Genomic DNA, 27385 nt, shown 5'->3' on the forward strand with positions numbered 1-27385 from the left:
CCTCCCTCCCTCCCTCCCTTCCTTCCTTCCTTTCCAGTAGAAAAGGAAAAATTTATTAGAGGAGAAAATACACTTCCACAAGAGAAGCGTGTCTCGAAAGGCCCACATCTTTCTTCTTGAAACTACTTTCTTAGTTTATGCCTCATATTTTTCTTCCCATATTCTTCTGTTTTCTTTTTGATGTTCTCATCTAACTTTTCTTGTGCTTGCTCATCCTTGTTTTATTACTCTAAACACTCTGTCTGAAGCTTTTATTACTCCAGATGTCTCTTTTATTGATCTGGGTCTGAATTTACATCCCATAACTTTTTTTCTGGTCTCCAGACCTGTATTTCTGTTTGTCTGGATGCCCTACATATATAGCACATTCAATATGTCTCCCCTTTCTGCCATCCTCCACCATGGAACTTGCTCCTCTATTCTGTTCTTTATTTTTGTTAGTGGTAGTGATATCTGCTCTATTGTCTAAGCTCTATACCTCAGTCCTTCTCATCTTTCCCTCTCTTTTCCCTCACATAATTGTTACCAGGATGTTAATTAAACATCCTTTCTCCAATTCACCTCTTTTCCATCTCTACTACCCTGGCTTTTGTTGGAGCCCTCATTTATTTCTTGTCTGGGCAATTGCAATGACATATTTTTAAAATTAAAGTACAGTTGACTGTAATACCTTCTTAATCATCTCCCTTTCTGTAGCTTCACAGCTTTTGGAGAGATCCCTGACCTAAATTTCTTTATTAGCTTTCCATTATTAATAACAAAGTTTGGGTATCTTAAAAACTTCATTGGCCATATTTACTTACTTCTCTAACTTTTATTACTTGCCACAATTTACTCTCCTCACTAGCCATATTACTCTTTGTTTTCTGCATAAGCCGAACTTTTCCATTCTTTTATATTTCCTTTTTTGGGGGGAATGCCAGTTCTTTAATTTCTGGCAAATACCTACTAATTATTCAGGATTTAAGATGGGAGAATAGCATAATGGTTAAGAACCTGGGTTTCTAGAATCAAATGACTTGGATTCTAGTTCTAACTTGGTATATCTACTAACTGTGCAACTTTGACAAGTTACCTGACATTGCTGAGCATATATATATATATATTTTTTTTTAATTTTCAAAGGACTCTAATAGTATCTTTACAGGATTGTTAAAAGTATGGAATGATATAATGTAAAGTGCTTAGACAGCACTTGCCACAGAGTATGCACTTAATAAATATTAGCTTATCATTCACTCAGCTGTCTTTGTTTTGTTTTGGTGGTTTTTGTACCAGTCATATTTTATTAGATGTTAATTCTCAATTAGGACATGAAAGGATTTAGCAAAGGTCAGAGCTGCCAGGCAAAGAAAGTCATGATCAGGAATGCAGACTGTGCCCTCCGCACTGGGCCCTCTTAAATGGTACTTGCATAGCTGCTTCACTGTTTATTTACTTGTAAGAAAGACAGTAGTTTTAAAACATTATGGAAACTCCAGCAATGCTCTCTTTCTTATTACATACTTTTTGTAATAAGAAAGAAATACCGATTGATAATAACCTCTTAGAAATGCTCAACAGTGCCTTTAGGGGTAAAATCCCACATCAGTTTCTAGCTTGGCAGCTTCTCTATTTTGACATCCATGAGTTTCTTCTCCTTTGCTGATATAACTGATGCCATCTTGGAGTCCTAGTGTCTGCTGTCCAAATGTCACTCTTGAAGTAGAGTAGAACCAAGAATAAGTGACATAAGCGAGCATAGCAAATAGGTTATTCACACATGCCAATTCCATTCAGTGGCTAATACACTGGATTGAAAGCATATCGAGACTATGTTTGGGATCAGCTGGAAAGAGCACCCTCGTAGATTAATGATAGTTGTCTTAAATCTCAGCCTCTAATTTGTGGTTGAGCTATCAGATAGGTAATTTGTTTTTCCAAGAGTTATGGAAGATAAAACTGCATAAGTAAAGGAGGCTGTTAAATAGAATCTTGAATGCCAGGCAAATTTGGATATAATCCAAAAGTTATTTGTTTTTCAACAAGAGAGTCATGATTTGCAAGTATCGTTTTGAGATTACTCTGCCACTGATTTGCAGGATTATTTGTGGTGAGAAATCAGAAGAACTCTGCTTGTTGTCATACTGTATATTTTTTGATTCTAAGAAGCACTTTTTCACATACTAGCATTTTTTTTATATTGACCATATTACCTCTACGCCTCAGTGTAAAATGAAGATAATAGTATTTACATCAGAGTTATTATTAAGATTAAATGTGTTAATACATGTAACACACTTCAGTCAGTGCCTGACAGGTAAGACATTTCAATCAGTGCCAGATAGTAAGCTCTAGCATAAGTTTAGCTGTTATCATTACTATTATTATTATGTAGTCAATATATACATTTAATATAGTATTTTTTTTTACCTGAAATCAGTAGGTTTCTTAATAATGGATGACATTTTTAAATGGTGAGATTACAGACTAGGTGTAAGATAATGGGGACCTAAGATACTGTGATAGTTGTGAAAATTCAGAAGTAAATCTGAGATAACAAAAACAATTGATGTATTAGATATATTGGATTTAAAAAAAGGATTTAAGACAACCCTCAGACTGTAAAACTGAATGGAAAATGGATTGATTTAAGGAGGAAATGTTACTTGATATATGTAAAGTACTTAGAAGGTACTGTTTGTGTTAGCTATTAGTAAGTAGTAGAGGTATTTAAACTGGTTATATAATTAAACTTGGCATCAGATAATTTAATAAAATACCAAATTACGAATAAACCTCACATATAATTTACTACTAGAGATTTCATATGATCAAGGAAAAATAAAGTATGTTTTTAAAATATTTTTCAGTATAAATCATCAAGGAAGAATTCAAGTAGCCATGAAAATGATGAGGTGAGAAAAGAGGGTAATAATAATTACTTAAAATATTTACTTGACATGTAGTTGTCTCAATCAGAGTAAAATGAAATCTATCTTTTGGTTTCTTTGTTATTTAATGCCTGGTTTCTCCAATAAAACTGAACATCATATAATTATTAATTTAATCGTAATTTCCATGTGTTTCAGAGCAACAATAGTTCAATTTTAGAATTTTATTAACTTTTTTTATTTTTGATTTTGAGGCTGAACTTCATTTTTACTTATTTTTTAAAATTTCTATTGGCATACAATATTATATTTCAGTTGTACAACACAGTGACTACACATTTATATAACATCACCTGTATAAATACAGTGCCCATCTGACACCATGCATAGTTTTTATAATACTACTGACTATGTTCCCCATGCTATATTCTACATCCCAATGACTGTTTTATAGCTACCAATTTGTAACTCTTAATCCCCTACCTCCTTCACCCATCCTCTCAGTCTGTCAATTGTCAAAATGCTGTCCATATCTATGAGCTTGTTTCTGTTTTGTCTGTTTGTTTATCTTGTTCTCTAAATTCCACATAAAAGTGAAATTATATGACATTCATCATTTTCTGTCAGTGTTCCATCACTCAGCACAATATTCCCTAGGTCGGTCTGTGTTGTTGCGGTGGCAAGATTTTTTTTATGGTTGAGTAATATTCCATTGTACATCTGTACCACTTCTTTATCCATTCATCCATTGATGGACACCCAGATTGCCCCCATATCTTGACTATTGTAAATAATGGTGCACTGGTACACATGTCCCTTTGAAAAAGTGTTTTGGGTTTATTTGACTAATTACCCAGAAGTGGGATTCCTGTGTCCTTCTTTGTCTTGTGTTATAGTCTTTGTTTTAAAGCCTATTTTGTCTGATATTCATTTTATTTATTTATTTACAATTATTAGGGTGACATTGGTTAATAAAATCAACAGATTTCAATTATACAATTCAATGACATGTCATATGTATATTGCATTGTGTGTTCACCATCCAAAGTTAAATTTCCATCAACAAATATTCGACCACCTTTACCCCTGTCTACCTCTCTCCTCACTCCCTTCCCACTGGTTACCACTGTTTGTCTGTGTCCATGAGTCTGTTTGTCATATTCATTTTTTGCTTTTAGTTCTATATCCCACATATGAGTGAAATCATATGGTTCTTATCTTTTTCTGTCTGACTTATTTTGCTTAGCATGATAATCTCAAGATCCATCCATCTTGTCGCAAATGGCAGTGTTTTTTTTTTAAATTAAAAATTATTGAGGTGACATTGATCAGCAAAATCTAATAAGTTTGAAGCGTACAATTCAACAGTATGTTGTATATATATTGCATTGTGTGTCCACTGCTCATAGTTAGATTTCCTTCCGTCACCAAATATTTGACCCTTTTTAGCCCTGTCTACCTCCCCCTCTCCCTTTCTCTCTGGTAACCACTAATTCACTATCTGTGTCCATGAGCCTGATATGTTTGTTGTTTTTAGATTTATAACACACATGTGAGTGATATCATATGGTTTTCAACTTTTTCTATCCAACTTATTTTGCTTAGCATGGTTATCTTAAGATCCATCCATGTTGTTGCAAATGACATTTCATCTTTTCTTATAGCTGAATAATATTCCATTGTATATATGTACTACATATTCTTTATCCAATCTATTATAGGACACTTTGGTTGCTTCCATGTCCTGGCCACCTGTGAATAATGCTGCTATGAACATTGGGGTACATTAATTTTTGCAGATAAATGTTTTTAGGGTTTTTGGTAAATACCCAGAAGATGGATTGCTCTATCATATGGTAATTCAATTCTTAGTTTTTTGAGGAACTTCCATACTGTTTTCCATGGCGCTGTACCAATTTGCAGTCCCACCAGCAGTGTATGAGGGTTCTTTATTCTCCACATCCTCTCCAACATTTGTTATTACTAGTCCTGTTGATGATAGCCATTCTAACAAGTGTGAGATGATATTTTATTGTGATTTTGATTTGCATTTCCCTAATAGCTAGTGAAGTTGAGCATCTTTTCATGTCTGTTGGCCATTTATGTGTCTTCTTGGGAGAAGTGTGTATTCGGGTACTCTGCCTATTTTTTTAATTAGTTAATTTTTTTATTGTTGCGTTGTATGAGTTCTTTATATATTTTAGATATTAGACCCTTATCGGAGATGTTTGCAAATATATTCTCCTATTCAGATGGTTGCCTCTGCCTTGTTGATTTTTTTTTCAATTTACTGTGCAGAAGTGTTTTAGTTTGATGTAGTCCTACTCATTTATTTTTGCTTTTACTTCCCTTGTCTTTGAGCTCAAATTAATAAAATCCTCTCTAAGTCCAAGGTCCATGATTTAATACTTATGTTTTCTTCTATGCAATTTATTGTTTCAGGTCTTCTATTCCATTTTGAGTTAATTTTGGTGTATGTTGACAGAAGTCTAGTTTTATTCATTTCCATGTAGCTTTCCAATTTTTCCAGCACCGTTTATTGAAGAGGCTTTTCTTTTCTCATTGTATGTTTTTCATATCTTTGTCAGAAATTATTTGCCCATATATATGGAGGTTTATTTCTGGGTCATCGATTCTCTTCCATTGATCTTTGTGTCTGTTTTTCTGCCACTACCATGCTGTTTTGATTGTTGTCACTTTGTAGTATAATTTGAAGTCAGGCAGAGTGGTACCTCTGGCCTTGTTCTTTTTACTCAGGATTGCTTTGGTTGTTTGGTTTTTTTGTTTTGTTTTTTCCATAGAAATCTGATGATTTTCTGTTCTACTTTTTTTAATACCATTGGGATTTTGATGGGGATTGCTTTAATTTGGTATATTGCTTTGAGTAATAAGGTCATTGTAAGAATGTTGATTCTTCCAATCCATGAACATGGAATATCTTTCCACTTTTTTTGTGTCTTCTTCAATTTTTTTTTTTTAATAATGTCTTCTAGTTTTCAGTGTATAGGTCCTTCATATGGTTCATTAGGTTTACACCTAGGTATTTTATTCTTTTTACAGCAATTGCAAAAGGAATTTTTTGAATTTCTTTTTCTGAAAATTCATTGTTAACATATAGGAATGCTATAGATCTTTTTACATTGATTTTTGTATACTTAAACTTCACTGTATCTGTTTATTGTTTCTCATAGTTTTTTTACTGGCGTCTTTAGAATTTTCTATATAAAGAATTATGTCTTCTACAAAAAGTGACATTTTGATTTCTTCATTCTCTATTTGGATGCCTTTTATCCCTATTGCAGATTTGAATCTTTACTCCCTCCCCTTTTCTGTTTTTGTTGTCTTGAATGATCCCTATTTATACTGTTAGTTCATTTCTAGGTCGAGTAGCTGTTGTCGTCTTCTCTTTATAAAGTTTTATTTTTTAACCTTTAACCATTATGTAATATTTAAGCTTCTAATACCCTGTTCTTAATAAGGCTTGCACTTTCCTGTTTCTTTCTGCCTGTTAGTCATCTTACTCATGTTATGTATTTTCAGTTATGTATTTTTTGTCCTTTTGTTTCAGGTAGAATGACCGACCCCCTTCAGTATTTCCTGTAATGTGGGCCTTGTGGTGGAAAATTTCCTCAGCTTTTGCATGTCTGAAAAAGTCTTTAATTTCTCCTTCACATCTAAAGGAGAGCTTTCCTGGATATATTTTTCTTCGCTGGTAATTTCTTCCAATAGTTTGAATATTTGGTTCCACTCCCTCCTAGCTTGTAAAGTTTGTGCTGAAAGTCTGATGATAATCTAATGGGTTTTCCTTTATAAGTTACTGTCTTCTTTTCCCTGGCTGCCTTGAGAATTATTTCTTTGTCATTAATTTTTGACAATTTTAATATAATGTGTCTTGGAGCGGGCCTTTTTGGGTTGAGATAATTAGGTATTCTGTTTGCTTCTTGAATTTGAGCATCCAATTCTTTCCATAAGTTTGGGAAATTCTCGTTGACTATTTGTTTGAACATGCTCTCTGTTCCCTTTTCCCTCTCTTCTACTTCTGGTATACCCATTATTTTTATTTTGCTTTTTCTGATGGTTTCAGATGGTTCTTTTAGAATTCTTTCATCTTTTTTTCACTCTCAAGTCTCTTCCATTTGCGTCATTTCCAGATTTCTGAATTGAATATCACTAATTCTTTCCTCCATCTGGTCTACTCTATTTCAGCAGCTTGCTCTTTCATTCTTCATTTCTTTTAATGAGTTTTTTATATCCAGAAGTTCTATTTGGTTCCTTTGGACTTGGAATCTCCTCGTTGTTCATTGATTTTCTTTCTAAGTTCTTTGAACTGTTGGTCAGAATTTTCTTGCATCTTGTTGAGTTTTTTTCAGAAGTGCAATCTTGAATTCCGTCATTTAAATCTCATATTTCTATATCTTTAACCTTATTTTCTGGAGATTTTTCATTTTCTTTCTGGGCTGCCTTGTCACCTTTGTTATTCACAGTATTTAATGGATTATTTCTCCACCTAAAAATTTTGGGAATGAACTCTGCTTTTTAAAATCAATTTACTGTTATTAAGAGTGATCCCTCTTTAGCATGTTAATATGAAGAGGTTTTGATTATATAGTTAGTGATCTCTCTTTAGTAGTTTGATAAGAAGAGGTTTATCTTTTGATTTCCACTAGGTGGCGTCAAAGCCTCCTGCACTGTCCAAGCCTCCTAGATCTCTGATTTGAGGTTAAAAATGCCCTTTATTCTCTGGGGTGGTGTGTGTGTCCTCTCTTATCAGGTTGCCTTGGTACCAGGGCTCTACTCCCATGGGAGAATGTGAAGGGCGATGGGAATTCAAGCCTTTGAAAAGGCCCTGAAGTCCAGGCAGTGCCCCAACAGTCAGATGCAATGCTCTGCTGCTTCCTTCTAAATTAGCCTGACTGGATGGGGGTGGCATGGATTGGAAAAGGCCAGTAGTGTGTGTGTCTCTTTTCCTTCTAGTAGTGCTGACACTCAAGCTTCAGCTGCCTTGCTTTTATATCTCCGTCCCTACCACTGGTACCAGCCGCAGTGTGTGTTTTAGTTCTGTTGCACAAATTCCCCTGGAGCCTCATGCTCACTCTAGGATGGTACAGAGTGGGGGCCAGGCTACATGACTCAGCTTTCTGCTTGGCAGTGGCAGTTGCTAAGACACAGCTCTTACCCCTCCACACCTGGTCTCTGCCCTGCTCTCTGCCCTAATCACTGGGTTCCGCTGTGTAGTATATGCTGATCACTCAGACAGGACTGTTTGAGGCTTCAAAATACCAAACCAAACCAAACCAAACCAAACAAACAAACAAACAAACAAAACACCCTGTAATTCCTGCTTTCCCTTCATCTTGCAGGGAGCTCCAGGATGCGTTTCACAGTGTCCGACTTTGATCCTCTCTCCCTTTTCACCTCCCTATGTCCACAATTGGCCCACCTTCAGATGCTCTGATGCACAGATCCCTCAGACATGCTTGTTTACATGTTGGGTGTTGTTTGTTGGATTTTAGATGTTTGGCTTGTGGTAATTTCAAGGGGACAGATCAGGGGAGATTTCCCACACAACCATGCTCCTAATGTCACTCTTCTAGTGTCCATTTTTATGAAATACCTCTTTTCATACTTTACTTTCAGTCTGTGTCTCTCTATTTGAAGTGGGTCTCTTGTAGGCAGCGTATGTAAGGAACTTGTTTTCTTAACCATTTAGCCTTTTGGTTGGAACATTTATTTCATTTACTTTTAAAGTCATTGTTTATAGATATGGAGTTATTACCATTTTATTTTTCATATTTTTTAATCATCTTCTTCTTCTTAAGTCTCTCTAACATTTCTTGTAACACTGGTTTGTTTTTGGTAAACTCCGTTAGATTTTTCTCATCTGGGAAGTTCTTTATCTATCCTTTGTTTGTGATAGCTTTGCTAGGTAGAGTGATCTTAGCTGTCAGTTCCCTGCTTTTCCTCACTTTGAATGTTTGGTGCCAGTCCCTTCTGGCCTGCATAGTTTCTGTTGAGAAATCAGCTGACAGTCTTATGGGAGTGCCGTTGTAAGTAGCTAGATGATTTCTTGCTGCTTTTAAGGTTCTCTCTTTATCTTTCACCTTTTACATTTTAATTATGATGTGTCTTAGTTTGGGCTTCTTTGTGCTCATCTTGTTTGGGATTCTCTACACTTCCTGTCCTTGTATGTCTATTTTCTTTGCCAGGTTAGGGAAGTTTTCCATATTTATTTCTTCAGATAGATTTTAAATTCCTTGCTCTATCTCTTCTCCTTCTGGTATCCTTATGTTGCCAATCTTGATACACTTGATATTGTCCCAGAGGCCCCTTTAACTATTCTCAGTTTTTTGTATTATTTTTTCTTGTTGCTGTTCTAATTGAGTGTTGTCTGCTACCTTATCTTCCAAATCCCTGATTCAATTCTCTGCTTTATCAAATCTACTGTTGATTCTAATATATTATTTATTTTAGTTAGTGGATTCTTCATTCCTGACTGGTTCTTTTTTACATTTTTATGTTTCTTATCTCTTTGTCGAAGGTGTCACTGATATTATTGAGCATATTTATAACCAGTGTTTTGAACTCTGCATCTGGTAGATTGCTTATCTCCATTTTGTTTAGTTCTTTTTCTGGTGTTTTGTTGTGTGTTCTTTCACTTGGGACATGTTTTTTTGTCTCCTCATATAGGCCGCCTCCCTGTATTTGTTTCTGTGTATTAGGTAGAGCTGCTATGTGTTCTGGTCTTAGTAGAGTGGCCTTATGTAGTTAGGAGCTCTTTGGGGCCCAGTCTCCCTCGTCACCTGAGTCAAATAACTAGGTGTGTCTCTTGTGTGGGTTATGTGTGCCGTCATGTTGTAATTGGGTCTTGATTTCTGTTGGCAGGTTAGTCGGAGGTATTGACCCTTGGGCTTATTGGTTGTTAGGACTGCCTGTGACTTTAGTGGAGGGACTATTGTACAGGGGCTGGCCATATAGAGCAGGGTTTGCTTTAGCAGGGGTCTGGTACCTGTCCAGTCTGCCTTTTGGGTGTGTCCTTTGTAGAGATGGTTGGGTGGTGTTCTGGTGTGCTCTGAAGCTGGCCACCAGATGTGTTGGTTCTGGGGCCTCCTGGGAGGGGTCTCTGTTGCAAGTCAAGTTAAGCCACTGTCTGTGCCCTGCCCAGGGCCAGTAGGTATGAGTCACAAAGTGATCTGCAGATGGTTGCCACTTTTGATGGGCTTGGAGGTGCCTGGAAGAGGCTATGCTGCAATTCGAGGCCAGCTGCCAGTAGTGCTGGGCTTGGGGCTGCTTAGCAAGAGGTATGGGGCATGCTGAGGCCAGATGCTGCTTGTTTGAGGTTTGTGACCCTTTGAGAGATTTTAGTAATGTTCGCAGCATGAGCCAAGATAGGCTGTTTGTATGGAAAAAGCCACTGGAAGTTGCTTGGGTGGGCCAGCAAGTTGGGTATGGCTGAGTCTCTGGGAATTACCAGAGCAGGCAACCAGTGTCATCCAGGTTGATATAGACTCAGATATGGTGGCCATCTGCATCTGAGTCCTGTGGGAGGAGGGCTCAACAAAGGAATAGTTGCTTCCAGCAGCTCTTACATCTGGGAGAAAGGCGACCCTCCAGCCCTCACGCTGAAGCCAGACAAGTCAGTTCCTCTCTGCATGTCCTTGGCGCCTTTTGATCTGCTTCTCAGCGCTGGAGCTCAGAGAAAGTGAGTCCTTCTGCAAGTAAGTTTGTGCACAGGCCCTTTCAGAGGCATACCTGGTACTTCAGCAGCCCATCTCACTCAGCCACAATCTCTGCTGTTTTTCACAGCCAAAAGTTAAGGGGACTTCTCTCTCTGACACTGGAGCTCTGGGCTGGGGAGCCTGGTGTGGGGCTGGGACCCCTCCCTCCTCAGAGGAGACATCCACAGCCGAAATATTCTTCTCGATTTTTAACCACCATACCTATTTGTGGGACCAGCTTCTTCTTCATCTCCTCCCCTCCTACCAGGCTCAAGCTGGCTTCTTCTGTATGTCCTTAGTTGTAAGACTTCTGTTCAGCTAAACTTCAGGTGATTTTCATTGATGGTTGTTCTATAGTTTTGTTGTAATTTTGATGTGGTCGTGAGAGGAGGCAAGCACAGCATTTACCTACTCTGCCTTAACATACTTCTTGGAACTGTAATTCATAAATTTAAAATTTTTTACATTTTTCCGACTTTTATCTTCTCAAATCAACCTGGTCATCAGTTCAGATTTGTTTGGAATTTTTTAAACTCTTCCCACAAATTCTAGGTATTATTTTCATATGTAAAATTAGATTTCTACAATTTGTGCATTACAATAAATTTTTTTTATCTCACCATTTTAATTCATACAGTAGCCTAGTATTTTTCAAATCATGTCTCATCACCATAAATACTTCAACTTTCTGTATTTTTTTGGGGGGGGGGGAGATTGGTAGTTAATTTGAATTTGTTTCTTAGCTGGGCTTCTGAAAACTCCTTTAGTTTAGGAAATGGAAGCACACAGAAAACGTTTGCTGAACCCTAAGCTAGAGATTCTCCCTGTCCCTTTATATTTTATATCCAGTTTGGTCTTGTCTGCCTCAATATTTAATCAGTTACCAAGACCTACCTTTTTTCTGTATTGAAATATTTTGAATATATTCCCCACCTGTATTTCTACTGTTTCTGCCCTGGCATAAGCCCTCATTGTTTCTTGCCTGCACTACTGCAGTAGCATCCTTGCTCTTGTCTTTCTTTCTCCAATGCGTTCTCCTTGCAGCCACGCTGATCGTTTCAAAGAACACAAATATGATCAGGCCATTCCCTTTCCTAGAAATCTTCAGTGTCTTCTTATCATTTAGAAGGTAAATTCCAAGTCCTTTTTGGTCAATTTTTGCTTACCACATCAGCCTCAAAAGAGGTCAAAACCAATTTGCCCTCTTTTCACCGTACACTTCAGTAATATAGAACTGCTCAAAGGTTTTCTACACTCTTCCTTTCATTTGTTGCTTCTGTGTTTTTGTTTTTGTCCTTTCATCTTGGAATGTTGTTCTCTTCTTTTTCTGGTAAACACCTACTTGGTTTTATACTTTCTCAGGAAACTTGCCTTTCTTCACTCCCCACCATCTCCCAAAGTGCCGCCTGTCTGTGCCTCATAACATTCAAAGCTCTATCATTTTGCTGAGAAGATTGTATTACCTGTATAAATGAATCTATTTTCTCTCTAAACTGAGAGATCCTTGAGTGGATGATATTTTTTACTAAATTTCAATATTCCCAGTGTTGAGCACAGTATCTGACATATAGTAGGTAGTTAGTAATCATTGAAAGGTGGATAAATGCCCTATATGGTATACATATTCAAGATTAAATGTTAAGATTTTTATATTTGTTTTTTAGTAGTCATTCAAAAAACATGGACCACTTAATATTAATTTGTACAATTAAATTTTGTGTAATTATTTCTAATCCTATATTAGATACATATAATTTTCTAGGTAAATGTTCCTATTTGGTGTGATGGAATTTTTGTATGCCTCTATGGAATTTTTGTATACCTCAAATTGTAACATATTGTTGCCATTTCCCATCAGAAATTAATCTGAACACGTGGATCTTTTCTAAGAAATATGAAAAGGTTTGCCTTTTGTGATATTTAAATGAAATAAATTTATATAAGGAAAATATTTTATATGAGTAGATAGTAGTTCTAAAAATTTTAAGTGCTTATGAATTACCTGGAGAGCTTACCAAAATTCAGATTCTAATTCAGTAGGTCTTGGGCGAGGCCTGCATTTCTAACAAGCTCACAACAGATGCTGATGGTACTGGTTCACAGACCACAGTTTGTGTGGCCAGGTGGTAGATGGTATTTTCCAGATTCTTCCTTTAGCAGTTGATCAAAACAGTTTTCAGTTTTCTTTTTATATGTCTAAGTCACCATTTGTGTTTTAATTTTATTTTTCATCTTTTTATTTTTATATTTTAGCAAGACAGTGATAATGCTAATATGTCACCACAATCTCCAGTATCATCTGAGGTACAAGTTCTGTTTTTATATATGTTTATATAAGTTTCTTTCTTGTTTCAGAACTCTAATTTCATCTTTCTTTTCTTTTTTACAATGTAATTTATTTACACATATTTAAAAATCCACATAGGTTAATTTGTACAAACTAGCCTATAAAAACTTCTAAGAACACCATCCTTTTGTACAAATATTCATAATAAATGTACTTTAAGTTACTCATAGATCACAGAAAACAATTCGCTTTATATAATTTTTATGTTTTATAATCCATATTTTGAATTAAATGATAGAAACAGCTTTAAATTTTTAAATGTAATTAAAAGTACTTCAGCATTGTGCATTGACCTTTGGTTTTTCTCATAACCAATTAGGTCTGAAAGCAATGCAAGAGAAACTTCCTTTTTCCACGAGAAACATCCCTGCAGTGGGTTGTTCCTATCGACAGGAGGGTACACATTTCCTAGTACCTTAGACCTGGGTAGAAGGCTTGGGTAGAAGGGGTAGATGAGAGTTTGTGAGATCTCAACCACATACTCTGGTGTTTTGAATGATTGATGCTTCTAATTTAATTAAACCTATTGCTTTATAACAAGATAAATTTTGAAAATTCTAGACAGTATCTTCATATTACTTTATTACTCTAAAAGTGTATTGGCATTATAAGTAATTGAGTAATTTGATGAATTCAGGACTTCACCTAAATGTTTGGATGATTCAAATTCACCATATAATTTTTGTTCATTAGATAGTATTTATTTCTTTTCATATAGGTAGTGTTAAATATTTTTAAAAGCTAGGATTATTTGTCTATTGTTTGAGTTGCATACAAAACTTTTAGATAGACTTGGACATTCGTTTTATAAACATGTTTCTAAATTATTTATATGGCAGGTAAAATAGTTTACATTGTTTTGGAAAATAATTTAAATTAGGATATCCTAAAAGTAGTCTTTATCATATGCTTTTGTAAGTCTTTTCTTTTTCTATAACAAATGTAAGTATCTAAGTGGTTACTTATTTGCCTAGGTGGTTTGTGATTTTATGATCTGTGATCATGGGGAGAATATTAGTACCAGTTTTCTCAAGTGAATTATATTGATTATATAATACATTTTGCTGGTATTGAATAAGTAAAATTTTTGTCTGGGAATTCATAACATTTTAACCAAAATAATGAAGACAAACTGTGTGGTTTGTGGACAGATTAGGTGGTAAGCATGTGTTTTGGTAGCTCGACCAACATTCAACTTGAACTGCATATCACACCTTAATCAGTAAAAGATTCAGAGAATCAACAGAATTCCGAGTGCTTCAATTTCATCTCTGAAAAGAAAATGATAAAAAAAATTAGTATAGTTGTATATTAGTATACTAACAAAGCTTACCTATATATTTGAATCTAAGACCAATCCCATGAGTTGGATATTATCCTCATCGTTTTACAGCTGAAGAGACTGATAACTTTGCCCAAAGGCCCCAGTCAGTAAATGGTAGAGAACTGACTGAAACCCAGACTCTACTTCACAGTCGTCACATAGATTAATAAGATACCGCTAAAATTATATTATTTTACCACTTTACATTTACAAAGTGCTTTCTATTAGTTGTCTCAGTTAATCTTCACAACATTGTGCCATTTTAAAGATGAAGAAACAGTCACAGAGAAATTAAATGTTTTGCTCAAGACTCAGCCTAAGCTTTCTGACTCCAATTTCAGATTAAAGAAAAAATATAGTTCTTTCCATAGCATACAATTGTGTGAAAGCACATTTAAGCAATGTACATTCAAATAGAAGACATAATAATTTATCATCTATCATTCTGCAGTCCCTATTAGTATGAATGTGTAGATTTGACTTAGATTATCCTATAATATCTATTTTATAGACTTCAATAATTTTCTTTTCCTTTATACTATTAGAAGTATTTAAAGGCTTATGTAGTCAGGTCAATTAGCAAATATTTATAGACCTTTTAAGAGTTAAATTATCAATTTGAATTGAGGTGTAGTTTACTTTCCTGTACTCCACTAATCATGGAAAAAATTAATACTTCTTAAAATTGGAATTTATATGAATACCTTGATTATTTTGAAAGAAAAGAAGTTTTGTTTGTTTTCTATTTTTAGGAATGTGTTAGAACTGATGGTTTTTCACATGGTCCTTTTGGCTTGAAGCCTAGATCAGGTAAATATATATTCTACAAATTAAATTTATTGGCTACATATGAAACTAGAGTTTTTCAGCCTTAATGAGATTTGATTCCATAGTTTTAAGAACACATAGATTCTTTCCCCTCTCCTAAAAGTAATTTTCTCTTAACCTTATTTGTCTTTCCAATTCCCATTCCCCATTTCTTTCTTCCTCTTTACCTTCAAGCTCCTGAAACCTCAGCTTTTTGCCTTAGATATACTGCAGTCTTATTTCTACTCTACTGTGACTGCTATTAGAATGACCACTCTGCCAGCAGACCAAACACTGTTTGAAATTATAGCACTTCATTATATTGTGGTTTTAAAAAGGGATCTTTTCGCATTTGGCAAGCCCAAAAGAAAATGGATCCATGTTACTTGGCAAGGTATTGAATTACAGTTTTTATTCCTGAATAACTGTATTGACCTTCAAATATAACTTCCTTTTTTTAAAAGATAATAAAGGCTGCTTTATGTTCAATAACAATTTTAACCTGGATCATATGTTTCTAAAAACATATGTTTAAATAAAAACATGTATAGGTGGTAGAAATCATTACCCTATTGCTTTCAATTATGCAGATAAGTAGATTTCTATTATATGCTGTAAAAATATTTAGAATGTATTAATAAGCAATAGTGTTTTGTTTTGTATTGATTCTTTTTATTATGCCTCTTTTCCTACCGATGGTTGATCCTTCTTATTAGCTTCATAATAAGCTAGGAAATTTCTGTTTTTATAGCTTTTAGCCGCTCATCTCGCCAGGAATATGGGGCAGCAGATCCTGGATTTACAATGAGAAGAAAGATGGAACATCTACGGGAAGAACGAGAGCAAATACGACAACTTCGCAATGTAAGTCAGATTGACCTTTCAGATCTGCTTTGTAGAAATGGGTTTAACTTGGAAAATTAACAATGTATATGGGTTTTATTTTCAATGCTCTTTAAAATTTTGGATTATATAATAACTAGTAATATAAATACATAACATTTAGGTAGAATATCTGTAATTTATACCCATTTACTTTTTAAATTAAATTTATTGGGGTGACATAGGTTAATAAAATCATATAGGTGTCAAGTGTACAATTCAATAATACGTCATATGTGCATCACATTGTGTGTTCACTACTTAAAGTTAAATTTCCTTTTGTCACCATATATTTCACCCCTTTCCCCTTATCTACCTACCCTTTCCCTCTGGTAACCACTAAACGGTTGTCTGTGTCCATAAGTCTGTGTTTGTTTGTCATATTCGTTTGTTGCTTTCAGTTCTGTATCACACATATGAGTGAAATCATATGGTTCTCAGCTTTTTTTGTCTGACTTATTTCGCTTAGCATGATAATCTCAAGATCTATCCATGTTGTTGCAAATGGCAGTTTTTAATCTTTTCTTATGGCTGAGTAATATTCCATTGTATATATGTACCACAGTTTCTTCATCCAGTCATCTATCGAAGGACACTTCAGTTGTTTCCATGTCCTGGCCACCGTGATAATGCTGCTATGAACATCGGGGTACATATATCTTTACAGATAAATGTTTTCAAATTTGGGGGGTAAATACCCAGAAGAGGGATTGCTGGATCATATGGTAAATCAATTCTTAGTTTTTGAGGAACCTTATACTGTTTTCCATAGTGGCTGTACTGATTTATATTCCCACCAGCAGTGTACGAGGGTTCCTTTTTCTGCACAACCTCTCCAGCACTTGTTATTACTTGTCCTGTTGATGATAGCCATTCTAACATGTGTGAGGTGGTATCTCATTGTATACCCATTTCTTTATAGAATCTCGAATCCAGGTTAAAAGTAATTTTGCCTGATGACATTGGAGCTGCACTGATGGATGGGGTTGTTCTTTGTCATTTAGCCAATCATATAAGGCCACGCTCTGTAGCTAGTATTCATGTGCCATCACCAGCAGTGGTAAGTTTTGTCTGTAATTTGTTAGTTCTCTAAAGGAAGATAGAGACTCTTGAAACTATTGTTAAATAATAGTTTCAATAAATTTATTGAATTCAATAAATTCATTTTCAGTCTTGATTTCTTAACAAATATTCTTGAAAGTATACCTTTCTTTTTTCTTATAGCCGAAACTGAGCATGGCAAAATGTCGAAGAAATGTAGAAAATTTTCTTGATGCTTGTAAAAAGTTGGGTGTCTCACAGGTAATTGTTATTTTTCCAACCAAATGATCATTTTAATATTAATTTATTACATGCACACTGGGGTTCTTACTCTTCACAATAAGAATGAATAATGCTTTTTGAATGCAAAAATGAATACCTTCCATTGGTATCTTCTACTGAGTTCCAGCTTTAACTGTAGTAGCTCTCTAATGAATATTATTAAGCTGCTTTTAAAGTAATTTATAAAACAGCTACATATATGAAAAATTTACTCATCATCCACATTGAAAAAACATAACAGCGGCCATATTACAACTTGATTTTGATGTCATTGCTACTCATTTTCCTGCTGGAAGACATTTGGACTCCCTTGCACAGTAAATTCATGGACACAGACTCTGGAAGATTTACATTCAAGGTGAACAGCATGTTAAACTTGGATAGTGAGCACACAATGCAATATATAGATGGCGTATTATAAAACTGTGCACGTGAAACCTGTATAATCTTATTAACCAATAAATTTATTAAAATTAAAAAATAAACTTTATTTAAATTGTCAAATTGGACATTTTAGTAACATTATGATAATATCTCACTAGGTAAACTTTGTCTGAAATTTGTAGGAATTGCCTTAAGTTTCATGTAATAGTTCCAGTACTATAAAATTAACAAAGCTACATTGTAAATGTATAATAAAAATGAATAATTAAAATATTATTTTTTGGAAAGCATTATAAGCCTAACATCACTCTGACTGACTTTTGAGAGAACATGACATTGTTAGCAGATCACACTCTAGTTGTACTTTTAAAATTCCAATTTAATTTTTAAAATTATTTTTCATTGAGAAACAATTGACATATAACACTGTGTAAGTTTAAGGTGTATAGTGTGTTGATTTGATACACTTATATAATGAGCTGAGAGCTTGTTAAGCTCTCTTTATCAGCAGTGTCATAATCTGGTCTACATATTCCACTTGAACCTCTTTCCTCATGAATAAATATAATTTATACAGAGAGAACCCGTTAAATAGTTGTGCATATTGGAAACTATATCCTGTACTCTGATTATCTCTTTTCTATGCTTAACATATCTTAAAAGTTTAATTCTTAACCATTTTATGTTCTTTCTTTTTGGTACTCTTAATCTCTTACTCAGAAAATAGAAAAATTAGGAAGCTTTTTTTTCTAGTTATTATAGTATTTTTTTCTTATTTTGCCATTTTTATTTTAAGAGTTTTTTTGGGGGGGTTGTCAATAAACATTTATTGAATGAACGTATGTTTTACAGATGAGGAAACCAAGGCACAGAGTAGCTAAGAAACTTGTCCAAGGTCATACCTTTAGTAAACAGTGGAGTTGTGCTATGAACCCAAGTGGTCTAACTGCAGAACCTACCTTCTAACTTGGATACTCTATTTCTGTTTTTTTACATGAAAGAAAAAACAGTCCAGCATACTCCAGATACCTTCTTAATATAGTGGTCAAGCAGGTTAAATAGGAAAATCTTAACAAAAGTTATTCTACTTAGCATTCTCTTGTCTTCTCTCTCCAGCTTGTTCTAGAGGCAAGGTTAGTGCCCTAGCCATCTTTACCATAAGGGAGGGCTATGGAGGAACCAGTCATCAACTCCTATTCTTTAAACTAGCTACTGGAAGTGAGGGAAGAATTTTATTTTTAGCTTAAATTTTTCCCCTTCACTTGGAAATGATAATATTTAGTCAGGGAGTAACCTCCACAGTTGAGGTATCCCTCCTCATTTTTAACCACCACACCATGGGTGTGGAGCCTGCCCATTCTGCGTTTCTGCCCCACCTACCAGTCTTCACATGGCTGCTTCTTTATTTATTTCCTTAGTTATAGGACGTCTGTTCAGCTAGTCTTAAGGAAGTTCTCAGTGATGGATGTTCTGTAGTTTAATTGCAATTTTGATGTAGTCATTGGAGGAGGCAAACACAGCGTTTACCTGTTCCACCATCTTGACCAGAAGTCCAACTGGTTGGTTTTGTTATTGTTGAGTTTGAGGTGTCTTTATAAATTATGGCTAAAGTCTTTTATCAAATGTGTGATTTACAAATATTGTCTCCCAGTCTTTGGCTTGTCTTTTTGTTCTCATTGTAGTATCTTTCAAAGAACAGAAGTTTTTAATTTTTGAAGTAAAATTGATCATTTCTAAAATTGATTGTGCTTTTGGTTTCAAACCAAAGAAATCTTTGCATATTGTCAAAGTCACAAAGATTTTCTCCTGTGTTATTTTCAGAAATTTTATAATCTTAGGTTTTACATTTAGGTCTATGATAAAATTTCAGTTAATTTTTGCATATGTTGAAAGGTGTGGATTGAAATTTTTTTTTTCAGTTTGGGATTAGACACACACATTGAAGTCTAGAATCTTAGAAAATTTTTATTATCCCCAGAAAGGAACCTCTTACAAATTTAGCAATTTCTCCCTTGTTCTCTCTCTATGGATTTGCATATTCTGGACATTACATATAAATTAAATCATGCAATATGTGGTCTTTCATGTCTGGTTTCTTTCATTTAGCATGATGTTTTCAAGGTTCATTCCTGTTGTAGCATAAAGCAGTACTTCGTTTATTTTTATGGGTGAATAATATTATATTATATGGGTATACCATATTTTTTTTTACTATTTTTCAGTCGATGGACATTTGGGCTTTTCCAACTCATTGTTTATTATCAGCAATGTTGCTATGAACATTAATGAACAAGTTTTGTTTGAACATTTGTTTCAATTCTCTTGGTTATATACCTAGGAGTAAAATTGCTAGGTTATATAGTAATTCTGTTTATCTTTTTGAGGAACTGCCAAATGATTTTCCAATTTACATTCCTACCAGCAATGTAAGAGGGCTCTAATTTTTCCACATCCTCACCAATAATGATTGTTGTCAACCATTTTGATTCTAGCCATTGTAGTGGTTGGTATCTCATTGTGGTTTTGACTTGCATTTCCCTGATGTTGGCTACTGACGTTGGGTATCTTTTTGTGTTTATTGACTATTTTCATATACTTTTTTGAAGAGATATCTTTTCCGATTCTGTGCTCATTTGGTATTTGGTTTATTTGCCTTTTTATTATTGAGGTGTAGGAGTTCTTTATATATATCTAGATATAAGTCCCTTATGAGAAAATGAGTTGCAAATGCTAGCTCTTGGTTTTTCATAGATGACCTGTATCAGATTGAGGAAATTCCTTTTTATTCCTAGTTTGCTGAGAGTTCTTACAGGAATAGATGTTGAATTTTGTCAAATGCTTTATCTACACCTACTGAAATGATAACTTTTTTTTCTTTCATAGTATTGTGAATTACATTGGTTGATTTTCAGTTGTTAACTTAAACCTGGATTCCTGAGATAAACCCCACTTAGTCATGATGGATTTTGTTGTTGTTTTTGTTGTTTTTATGTTATTGGATTCAATTTGCCAATATTTTGCTTAGACTTTCTGTATCTATGCTCAAAGGGATACTGGTTTTTAGTTTTCTTTAATGTCTTTGCCTGGCTTTGGTGTCAAGGTAATGTTGACCTAATGGAACATGTTAGGAAGTATTCCTCACTATTTACTTTTCTTGAAGATTTTGTATAAAATTGTATTATTTTTTAAAAGAATATTTAGTCACAGTCATTAATGAACCCATCTGGGCCAGGAGTTTTCTTTGCAGGAAGGTTTTTAACTACAATTTCAATTGTTTAAATAGGTATAGAGTTATTCTGATTTTTAATTTCTTCTTGCTTGAGCTTTGGTAAACTGTATCTTTCAAAGAATTTGTCTATTTCATCTAGTTTGTTAAACTTATTTTTATAAGGTTATTTATAATTTTAGTATTTCTAGAATCTCTTATGATGTTACTTTTCTTATTTCTGATGTTGGTAATTTGTGTATTTTCTCTTTTTTTCCTGATTAACTTAGCTAGAAGTTTACGGATTTTTAAAAAGCTTCTCAATGAACTAACATTTGGTTTCAATGACTTTTTTCTATTTTTAAAAGGTGAGAGCTGAGGTCATTGATTTGAGAACTTTTATCTTTTCTAATATATATTCAGGTGGTTATTTGAATAAATAAACAAAATATTAGGAGGGCAACAAATGTTGTAGTGAAAATGGAGATAGAAAGATAGTTTTTGAGAACTCTTGATAAATGGGATATTATCAATAGTATATGACGAATTGGTTATTGGAGTAAGGAAGAAAGAGGACTATTATGATTTCCAGGTTTATGGTGAGAGAGACTGAACAATGTATTACTGACTGAGGTATAGAATATAGAAGGACAAGTTAAGTGAAGAAGTAGTTCTGTTGTGGACATACTGAATTTGATATGTCTGGTGGGCATCCATTTGGCTGTTTCATGTTTACATTTGTATCAGGAGCTCAATAGAGAAATCTTGGCAGGAAATACACTTTTGAAAATCATCAGGATGAAGGATACTATTTCAGGATGAAGGATACTATTTGGGAATAGGGATCCAGTCTTACCAAGCCTTCCAGTGTTTTTGCTTTTTTTTTAATCTAATATTTCTAGATTTGTAAAACACTGTGTGAGCCAACTAAAATATAGTTATGGACCTGTAGATGGGGCCAATAGATGGTGTGTTTACCACCTGCTGTGTCCATTACTAGGTTGTTTTCCTGAGGTGAATGGTGTCCCAACTGAAGCAGTGGACTGCATTGTTTTTTTAAAAATAGCTAACAAACTTATTTGGTGTTGTGCCCATGCATGCAAACCTTCAGTTAACCTTTGCAGTTTTGATAAGGCTTTGAGAATACCAAAGAAAAGATACAGTGTAAAAAGAGAAGAGGGTGAAGCTAGAACCCTTGGAAACATTAGGATGTTAGAAGAAGATCAATGAAGGATAATAAAACCTAATGCACAGTTGTCTCTAAACCTCTTTCTCATAGAGTTGTGAAGATCAAATGACACTTGTGATGTACTTAGAAGAGGAGGTAGTTTTTATTTATCAAATTTTAGACTAATAGAACTAAGAAGCAACACAATATCCCTAGAAGCTTGAGGGAAGAAACCTTAAGAAAAGTGCTGAAATGCTACTTATATCAGAGACCATGGAATCGCAGAACTGGTAGAAAGAACCTGCGTGGCCAATTTTGTACAGTACTGAACAGTTTACAAAGTGCTTCCATATACAGACTGTTCTGTTTATTTCTCACACAGTTCTGTCTCTAGGATGAAGAAACTAAGTCTCAGGGAATTTTAGTACTCCATATTAGGTGGTCCTTAGATCTATTGGCTAGAAATGTAGTGCTCTTTTTATTACAGCATGAGAGCTTAGGAAACATCTAGCATAATCATCTCACTTTAAAATATTTGTTTAGGTAGATCAGATCAACCGCAGATCAAAACACAGCCCATAAAATATAATCCCATGCCATAAAAGTCTACTGAATCAGACATTTTAGAATTAGAATTTAATTAGAATTGTGTGCTTTTTACTTGAAGCTTTACAGAAAACTTTTTGAAAAAATGCAGTTCTGATTTATTTAGGCTTTACTATGCTATTAAAAAAATGTTCAACTATTATTTCTTTTGTTTTTCAGGAAAGACTCTGTTTGCCTCATCATATTTTGGAAGAAAGAGGTCTTGTGAAAGTTGGTGTCACAGTTCAAGCTCTTCTTGAATTACCTACAACCAAGGCATCTCAGCTATCTACAGCTTGATATAACATTTAAAAATCATAAGTATATAGTTTCATTTATTTGAAGTGTTTTCAAATATCTCAATTTCGTGAATAAGAATGTCTAATCAAAAATAATTTTATTAGATCAAACCTTAGGTTTAAAAATTATGTTAAAATTAGGTTAAATTAAATTTTGAATAGCTCAAATTTCCTATGGCGGAAAACTGGATTAACTTAATAAGAATTTTTGATAAATTCAAATTCTTGGCAGATTTTCTATGATGGAAAACTAGATTAACTTAATAAGAGTTTTTGATAAATTCAAATTCTCTTTTCAGCTGATAATGACTATTTTTGAAAAATCAAATTGATACTAAATTTAAAATGTGGTTTCAATTTAATAATTACATTAGATTTAATTTTTTAATAGCATACTAGTAAACATCTGGATAAGGTAATCTTTTTTACCAATTTAAAACAATTCTATATTTGAGTTATTTAATATACTTCTAGTTTATACACAATTTCTTTAATCTTTGGTCTTAGTTTTCTAGAAAAAAAATGAGTAGAAAGTATAGAACTCTGGCTTTATATTAAATTCTTTTAGTATAGGTTAGTGCCAAAAAATTTTCAGTTGTACTGTAGATTGTTTACATGTGAAGTGCCTGTGTAACTGATGACTTATATAGTCTTAAGCATTTCTGCAATTTCTTTTTATGTATTAATGGAATCAATGAAACTTTAAAATATTTTAGTAGATTTTGTAAGGTCAGTAATATGTGAGGATTTAAATGTGCCTCACATTATGATACTCATGGTTTTTTATTTAGTCCATTGCGGTTTTCCTTAAATTGGTTATTTCATGTTTTCAAAAAACAATGCTAATATGCTTAATTTATGCTATTTAATTTTGCAAAACTTAATCATCTTTTAAAATGTATTATCTGAAGAGTATTTTGAAAACTAACAAAGTGCTAATTATCAAGGATATTTTGATAAAACTACCAAAGTTTGGGTTTATGTCTTGACTTTCAAGAACATTACATCTTTGTGCTGCCTTTAGTTACATTCAAATTCGGAGAGCAACAATTGAGGAATAGGTTTTTATTTGACATTTGGCCACTTGTGTATCCTGTAAATGTTATGATCCTCAAGTAACATGATGTTAAATTAAACACGGACCTTTCTATAAATATTTTCATAAATATACTATGTTACATAAAGTCCTTGTTTAATTTAGAGATGAGTAAATTTATGTTGGTAGTAGTGCAGGTATTTTTTCAGAAACATTACTATAATGAATAACTTGGTTTCCTTTAGAAGAACCTTAGTATAAATTACTTTTGTACTAGCCAAGCAAGTATCATATCTTAAATATTTGATTTGCACTTGTTACCTCTTAATATGGATGCAACTTATTAAAACGGCCTGGGTGTTTCAAAGGGTATATATAAAAGGTAAAAACTAATGTGCCAAATAGTTTAGTAAGGGCCGATTTAGAAACTCTACTTTTTTTGATCAGTTGGCATAAGCCATATAATTAAAATTTGGCTTTAGAAAACAGATGTGTTATTTACCTCCCCCAGGATTCAAATTGGAGCTTTTAAAGAATTAAATGTTCTTATGACTATACAGTTTAAAAATTAAATTATTGGTAATTTATTACTTTAAATATTTGAGCTAATTAGTTACTATTTTTTAGTTGGATCTATTAAAAAAAAAAAAAAACCTCATTCACATAATTTCCCTAGTGAAAACATGGATAATAAAGGTAAGAAATAGCAAGTAAATACTTTATTTGATAGTTTTTATTGTAGAAATTTGATAATGTTAAAAACATCGTGAACATTAAAAACTACAGCAATCATTCATACAGTTTTCATGGTCATCCTGCTATAGGATTCCTTTTATTATTCAATCTAGATTTGAATTATAAATATTTTTCTGTTTTATGTCATTAAAGTTTTAGTGAAATTATAGGTCATTTTCTTACTGCATTTCACTTACTGGTCAATTAATTATTACTTTAAAGAGAAAATACACCAGAACTTCACTGTAGCATTTTTTTACTACAAATCAAAATTCTATTTAGGGTAGGTCTATCTGAAGTCCATGTCAAGGCAGTTTATTTACTATAGGCCGAAAGGCAACACCATCTCTAAGGCAGTTTCACAGCATAGTCCCCAAGGACGAATTATATCAAGGCACCGATGTATTTCTTTTAGTAGTTTCTAAATAATTGTAACATTTATTCTACATGGTTTTTATGGTTATTATATATTTACTTCATCAGTTATTGAACTAAGAATGATTATCATTATTTGAATTGGTTATGTGATTTGAAGAGGGTTAAATAATCAAACTAAAATATTTTATTAGGCCCTAAGAAGTACAGTAGATAGCTACTCTGCTAAATTTTATTACTACATGGCACAAGAAAGAAGTGATGTTGGATATATTAGAACTGAAATAAGGAGTGAAAATGCATTGCCATTTGTGTAATAATTATCTTTACAGAATACTAGTTTATCGTCTTTTCTAACTGAATTTTTTGAAGAATGCAGAAATGTTTGTATTGGGATCTATCATGATTGATTTTCTGATGCATTTAAAAATAAATGGAACACTAAATGTATATTACCGATGCAAACTGTGGATAAAATTGAATGAAAACATTAAAGTCTGAGATTTCTTTTTTCTCCCTCTATAACTCTTCCCTCAACATTACAGCATCCATTCTTTTGTAGCTATTTGGTATCTTGTATCTATGTTCTCTAGTATGGAAAAATAGACTTTGAAAGGATATTCAAAGTAAGTTGTTTAAGAGTTCAGATTCTTTTACATTGTGTTATTTTCAATATGAATGCTTTCTTTAAAAGACAATAACTAACTCCCTAGGATATCTTCACAAATAATGTCACCTTTATTTGAGAGAGACTCTTTATATAATATAAATGTCAGATAAACATTTACATAAAATAAAAGTAGGATGGATCAAATTGCAACTATTTTATTTAATTTTATTATTAATTTTAAGTACACAGTAAAATGATTAGACATTTATATAGTTTATAAACGATCCTGATTGCTCTTTCACTCCTCTGGCTCACCACCTAGCCAGTACATTACTGCTCACTGCATTCCCTATACCATGCTCCACATGCCCGTGACCATCTATCAACCATTAATTTGTACTTCTTTAATCTTTCACCCCTTTCTCCCGGCACCCAAATCCCACTCCTCTCTGGCCATCACCTGATTGTCCTCTACATTCATGGGTCTGTTTTCAATTAGTTTGTTCTTTTTGTTCCTTAGTTTCTGCATATAAGTGAAATCATATGGTATTTATCTTTCTCTGTCTGACTTATTTTACTCAGCATAACAACCTCTAGGTTTATTCATGTCATTGTGAATAGTAGGATTGCATTTTTTTTTAATGGCTGAGTCATATTCCATTGTATATATGAACCATAACTTCTTTATTCAGTCATCTGTTGATGGATGTTTAGGTTGCTTCCATATCTTGGCTATTGTAAATTGTGCTGCCGTGAACATAGGGGTACAAACATCTTCACGAATTATTGTTTCTGTTCTTTGGATAAATAAACAGATGTGCAATTGCTGGGTCAAAAGGTATATATCCATTTTCAATTTTTTGAGAAACATCCAGACTGTTTTCCATAGTGGCTGTACCAATTTGTATTCCCACAAACATTGTATGAGGGTTCCCTTTTCTCCATATCCTCGCCAACACCTGTCGTTCTTTAATTTATTGATGATAGTCATTCCGACAGGTTTGAGGTGATATCTCTTTGTGGGTTTCATTTGCATTTCTCTGATGATTAGCGAGCTTGAGCATCTTTTCATATAATAACTATTGGCCATCTGTATTTCCTCTTTGGAGAAAAATCTATTCAGGTCTTTGGCCCATTTTTTAAATGGATTGTTTTTTTTTTCTGTTGTTGTATGAGTTCTTTATATATTTTGGATATTAACCTCTTATCAGATGTCTTATAAGCAAATATCTTCTCTCATTTAGTAGGTTGACTTTTTGTTTTGTTGATGGTTTCCTTGGATGTGCAAAAACTTTTCAGTTCCATGTAGTCTCATTTGTTTATTTTTTCTTTTGTTTCTCTTGCCTGAGGAGATTTTTCCGAAAATAAATTACTAGTAGCATATCAAAGAGATTACTGTTTTCTTCTAGCAGTTTTATGGTTTCGGGTCTTAAATCTAAGTCTAATCCATTTTGAGTCTATTCTTGTACATGGTATAAGAAGGTGGTCCAGTTTCTTTTTCTTTTTTTGAATTTATCTGTCCAATTTTCTCAACACCATTTATTGAAGACACTGTCTTTACCCCATTGTATATTCTTGCCTTCTTTGTCATATATAAAGTGAGCATATAGGCGTGGATTTATTTCTGGGCTGTCTATTCTGTTCCATTGATCAATGTATCTGTTTTTATGCCAATACCATGCTGTTTTGATTACTGTAGCCTTGTAGTATAGTTTGA

General features: G+C 33.7%; 1 protein-coding gene and 1 non-coding gene across 3 annotated transcripts in view; both read left to right on the plus strand.

Moving 5' to 3' along the window:
• Nucleotides 1-22913, plus strand: part of LRCH2 (leucine rich repeats and calponin homology domain containing 2) — a 107833-nt gene extending 84920 nt beyond the window's left edge. The window contains exons 15-21 of one of the 2 annotated variants that reach the window (XM_006910777.1): nt 2853-2897; nt 12842-12892; nt 15012-15069; nt 15818-15930; nt 16871-17008; nt 17173-17250; nt 22794-22913. In XM_006910777.1, the coding sequence (XP_006910839.1) occupies nt 2853-2897; nt 12842-12892; nt 15012-15069; nt 15818-15930; nt 16871-17008; nt 17173-17250; nt 22794-22913 (603 nt within the window). The remainder of the gene's footprint in view (nt 1-2852; nt 2898-12841; nt 12893-15011; nt 15070-15817; nt 15931-16870; nt 17009-17172; nt 17251-22793) is intronic. The other variant, XM_025046033.1, reaches the window with a different exon arrangement.
• Nucleotides 13212-13340, plus strand: LOC112479018. Its single transcript, XR_003046023.1, has one exon. It is a non-coding gene; the product is annotated as a small nucleolar RNA SNORA35 (small nucleolar RNA).
• Nucleotides 22914-27385: the final 4472 nt, after the last annotated feature.

Source organism: Pteropus alecto, unplaced genomic scaffold (assembly GCF_000325575.1).
Source record: "Pteropus alecto unplaced genomic scaffold, ASM32557v1 scaffold54, whole genome shotgun sequence".
Lineage (NCBI taxonomy): Eukaryota > Metazoa > Chordata > Mammalia > Chiroptera > Pteropodidae > Pteropus > Pteropus alecto.